General features: G+C 59.4%; 1 protein-coding gene across 1 annotated transcript in view; it reads left to right on the top strand.

Moving 5' to 3' along the window:
- LOC106900452 (myosin-7-like) overlaps positions 1–4,654 on the top strand; it is a gene marked incomplete at its 3' end in the record, with an annotated part of 14,382 nt that overhangs the window by 532 nt on the left and 9,196 nt on the right. Inside the window, exons 2-3 of the mRNA XM_014962532.1 lie at positions 334–554; positions 2,787–2,930. Coding sequence (XP_014818018.1) covers positions 354–554; positions 2,787–2,930 — 345 coding nt within the window. The remainder of the gene's footprint in view (positions 1–333; positions 555–2,786; positions 2,931–4,654) is intronic.

Below are 4,654 nucleotides of genomic sequence, written 5' to 3'. Positions count from 1 at the left end.
AAAGCTTTGGGATGGGGATGGGTCAATGGGAGGAACTGGAAGAACCTTGGAAGATCTGGAGATGGTGGGGCCACCAAGCAACGGGGGCAACTGGGAGCAACTGGGAGGAACTGGGGACCAACTGGGGGGCAACTGGGAGGAACTGGGAGCAACTGGGATGGATGGAGAAGGGTGGAAACCTCCATGGAAGGGCTTGGGATGGGGATGGGTCAATGGGAAGAGCCAGAAGAACCTTGGAAGATCTGGAGATGATGGGGCCACCAAAGGAAATGACCAACTGGGAGGGACTGGGAGGGACTGGGCTGGCCTGACCCCTCCCCCCTGGTGCCCCGTAGCCCCTCCCCCGCCCCAAGATGCCCGACGTGGAGATGGCCGAGTTCGGGGAGGCCGCCCCCTACCTGCGGAAGTCGGAGAAGGAGCGTTTGGCCGCCCAGACCCGCCCCTTCGACCTGAAGAAGGACATCTTCGTCCCCGACGAGCGGGAGGAGTTCGTTAAGGCCACCATCGTCAGCCGCGAGGGGGGCAAGGTCACCGCCCAGACCGAGCACGGCAAGGTCAGGACCTTCTCCCCCCAACCCCACCCCACCTCCACCCAACGAGGAACATCTCCAGAAGGTGCTCAGAAGCCACCAGGCCCGAGGTGGTGTCTCTAGAGGCACCTAGAACCTTCCTGGTGTCTCTGGCCTCCATGGGGAACCTGGAACCTGACCCACCTTCTCCATCTCTTGAGGGACACCTCAACCTTCTCCAGCCCCCAGGAGACACCTAGAACCCATCCCACCTTCCCCACCCCTTGAGGGACACCTCGTCCTTCCCCACCCCTTGAGGGACACCTCGTCCTTCTCCACCCCCTTGAGGGACACCTCAACCTTCTCAACCCCTTGAGGGACACCTCAACCTTCTCCAGCCCCTGAGGGACACCTAGAACCCATCCCACCTTCCCCACCCCTTGAGGACACCTCGACCTTCTCAACTCATTGAGGGACACCTCGACCTTCTTCAGAACCTGAGGGACACTTAGAACCCATCCCACCTTCTCCATCCCTTGAGGGACACCTCAACCTTCTCAACCCCTTGAGGGACACCTCAACCTTCTCCAACCCCCATTGGAACCCTAGAACCCATCCCACCTTCTCAACCCCTTGAGGGACACCTTGACCTTCTCAACCCCTTGAGGGACACCTCGACCTTCTCCAGAACCTGAGGGACATCTAGAACCCACCCCACCTCCTCCAGAACCCATAGGACACCTAGAACCCCAAACATCTTCTCTAGAAACCCATAGGACACCTAGAACCCACCCCACCTTCCCCATCCCTTGAGGGACACCTCAACCTTCTCCAGCCCCCAGGAGACACCTAGAACCCATCCCACCTTCCCCACCCCTTGAGGGACACCTCGTCCTTCCCCACCCCTTGAGGGACACCTCGTCCTTCTCCACCCCCTTGAGGGACACCTCAACCTTCTCAACCCCTTGAGGGACACCTCAACCTTCTCCAGCCCCTGAGGGACACCTAGAACCCATCCCACCTTCCCCACCCCTTGAGGACACCTCGACCTTCTCAACTCATTGAGGGACACCTCGACCTTCTTCAGAACCTGAGGGACACTTAGAACCCATCCCACCTTCTCCATCCCTTGAGGGACACCTCAACCTTCTCAACCCCTTGAGGGACACCTCAACCTTCTCCAACCCCCATTGGAACCCTAGAACCCATCCCACCTTCTCAACCCCTTGAGGGACACCTTGACCTTCTCAACCCCTTGAGGGACACCTCGACCTTCTCCAGAACCTGAGGGACATCTAGAACCCACCCCACCTTCTCCAGCCCCCAAGGGACATCTAGGACCCACCCCACCTTCCCCATCCCTTGAGGGACACCTCAACCTTCTCAACCCCTTGAGGGACACCTTGACCTTCTCCAACCCCCATTGGAACCCTAGAACCCATCCCACCTTCTCCACCCCTTGAGGGACACCTCAACCTTCTCAACGCCTTGAGGGACACCTCGACCTTCTCAACCCCTTGAGGGACACCTCAACCTTCTCCAGCCCCCAAGGGACACCTAGAACCCACCCCACCTTCTCCACCCCTTGAGGGACACCTCAACCTTCTCAACCCCTTGAGGGACACCTCAACCTTCTCCAGAACCTGAGGGACACCTAGAACCCACCCCACCTTCCCCATTCATTGAGGGACACCTCGACCTTCTCAACCCCTTGAGGGACACCCCAATCTTCTCCACCACTTGAGGGACACCTCAACCTTCTCCAACCCCCATTGGAACCCTAGAACCCATCCCACCTTCTCCATCCCTTGAGGGACACCTCGATCTTCTCCAGCCCCCAAGGGACACCTAGAACCCACCCACCTTCTCAACCCCTTGAGGGACACCTCAACCTTCTCCAGAACCTGAGGGACACCTAGAACCCATCCCACCTTCTCAACCCCCTTGAGGGACACCTGGACCTTCTCAACCCCCTTGAGGGACACCTCAACCTTCTCAACCCCTTGAGGGACACCTCAACCTTCTCCAGAACCTTGAGGGCCACCTAGAACCCACCCCACCTCCTCCAGCCCCCGAGGGACACCTAGAACCCATCCCACCTTCCTCATCCCTTGAGGGACACCTCGACCTTCTCAACCCCTTGAGGGACACCTCGACCTTCTCCAACCCCCTTGAGGGACACCTCGACCTTCTCAACCCCCTTGAGGGCCACCTGGACCTTCTCCATCCACCCCACCGGGGTCACCTCCTCCTCCTCCTCCTCCCCTCCCCCCGCAGACGGTGACGGTGAAGGAGGACCAGATCATGCAGCAGAACCCCCCCAAGTTCGACAAGATCGAGGACATGGCCATGTTGACCTTCCTCCACGAACCCGCCGTCCTCTACAACCTCAAGGAGCGTTACGCCTCCTGGATGATCTACGTGAGTCCAGAACCCCCACCCCCACCCCCACCCCACCGGATGTGGGGCAGGAAGTGGGGGGGGACAACCCATCTCCCCACCCCATGGGGCCACCAACAACCTGGGATGTCCCTTGGACCACCCAGAACCAGGACAACCCATCTTGGGCCACCAAGACCCAAGAGTCCTGGTCTCCTTGGGCCACCTAGAACCTGGAGGGACCATCCCTGGACCCCTTGGGCCACCTAGAACCAGGACAACCCTTCTCCAGACCCCTTGGGTGACCTAGAACCTGGAGGGACCATCCCTGGACCCTTTGGGCCACCAAGACCCAAGAGTCCAAGACCCCTTGGGAGACCTAGAACCAGAACAACCCATCTCTAGACCCTTTGGGCCACCAAGACCCAAGAGTCCAAGGTCCTTTGGGCCACCTAGAACCTGGATGGACCATTCCTGGACCCCTTGGGCCACCTAGAACCAGGACAACCCATCTCCAGACCCCTTGGGGCACCAAGACCCAAGAGTCCCAGCCCCCTTGGGTGACCTAGAACCTGGAGGGACCATCCCTGGACCCTTTGGGCCACCAAGACCCAAGAGTCCTGGTCTCCTTGGGCCACCTAGAACCTGGATGGACCATTCCTGGACCCCTTGGGCCACCTAGAACCTGGATGGCCCATCCTTGACCCACCAAGACCCAAGAGTCCAAGGTCCCTTGGGCCACCTAGAACCAGGACAACCCATCCCTAGACCCCTTGGGCCACCTAGAACCAGGACAACCCATCTCCAGACCCCTTGAGCCACCAAGACCCAAGAGTCCAAGGTCCCTTGGGCCACCTAGAACCAGGATGGACCATCTCTAGACCCCTTGGGCCACCTAGAACTTGGGATGTCCCATCTCTAGACCCCTTGGGCCACCTAGAACCAGGACAACCCTTCTCCAGACCCCTTGGGCCACCAAGACCCAAGAGTCCAAGGTCTTTTGGGCCACCTAGAACCAGGATGGACCATCCCTGGACCCCTTGGGCCACCAAGACCCAAGAGTCCAAGGTCCCTTGGGCCACCTAGAGCCAGGATGGACCATCTCTAGACCCCTTGGGCCACCTAGAACCTGGATGGCCCATCCTTGACCCACCAAGACCCAAGAGTCCAAGACCCCTTGGGAGACCTAGAACCAGGACAACCCTTCTCCTGACCCTTTGGGCCACCAAGACCCAAGAATCCAAGACCCCTTGGGAGACCTAGAACCTGGACATCCCTTCTCCAGACCCTTTGGGCCACCAAGACCCAAGAGTCCAAGACCCCTTGGGAGACCTAGAACCAGGACAACCCATCTCTAGACCCCTTGGGCCACCTAGAACCTGGGATGTCCCTTCTCCAGACCCTTTGGGCCACCAAGACCCAAGAGTCCAAGGTCCCTTGGGCCACCTAGAACCAGGATGGACCATTCCTGGACCCCTTGGGCCACCTAGAACTTGGGATGTCCCATCCCTAGACCCCTTGGGCCACCTAGAACCAGGACAACCCTTCTCCAGACCCTTTGGGCCACCAAGACCCAAGAATCCAAGACCCCTTGGGAGACCTAGAACCAGGACAACCCATCTCTAGACCCCTTGGGCCACCAAGACCCAAGAGTCCAAGGTCCCTTGGGCCACCTAGAACCAGGATGGACCATCTCTAGACCCCTTGGGCCACCTAGAACCTGGATGGCCCATCCTTGACCCACCAAGACCCAAGAGTCCAAGGTC

Source organism: Calidris pugnax, unplaced genomic scaffold, assembly GCF_001431845.1.
Source record: "Calidris pugnax isolate Ruff unplaced genomic scaffold, ASM143184v1 scaffold2061, whole genome shotgun sequence".
In the NCBI taxonomy this organism is placed as follows: Eukaryota; Metazoa; Chordata; class Aves; order Charadriiformes; family Scolopacidae; genus Calidris; species Calidris pugnax.
The sequence above is the reverse complement of the archived record's forward strand: the minus strand, read 5'-3'. Positions and strand labels throughout refer to the sequence as shown.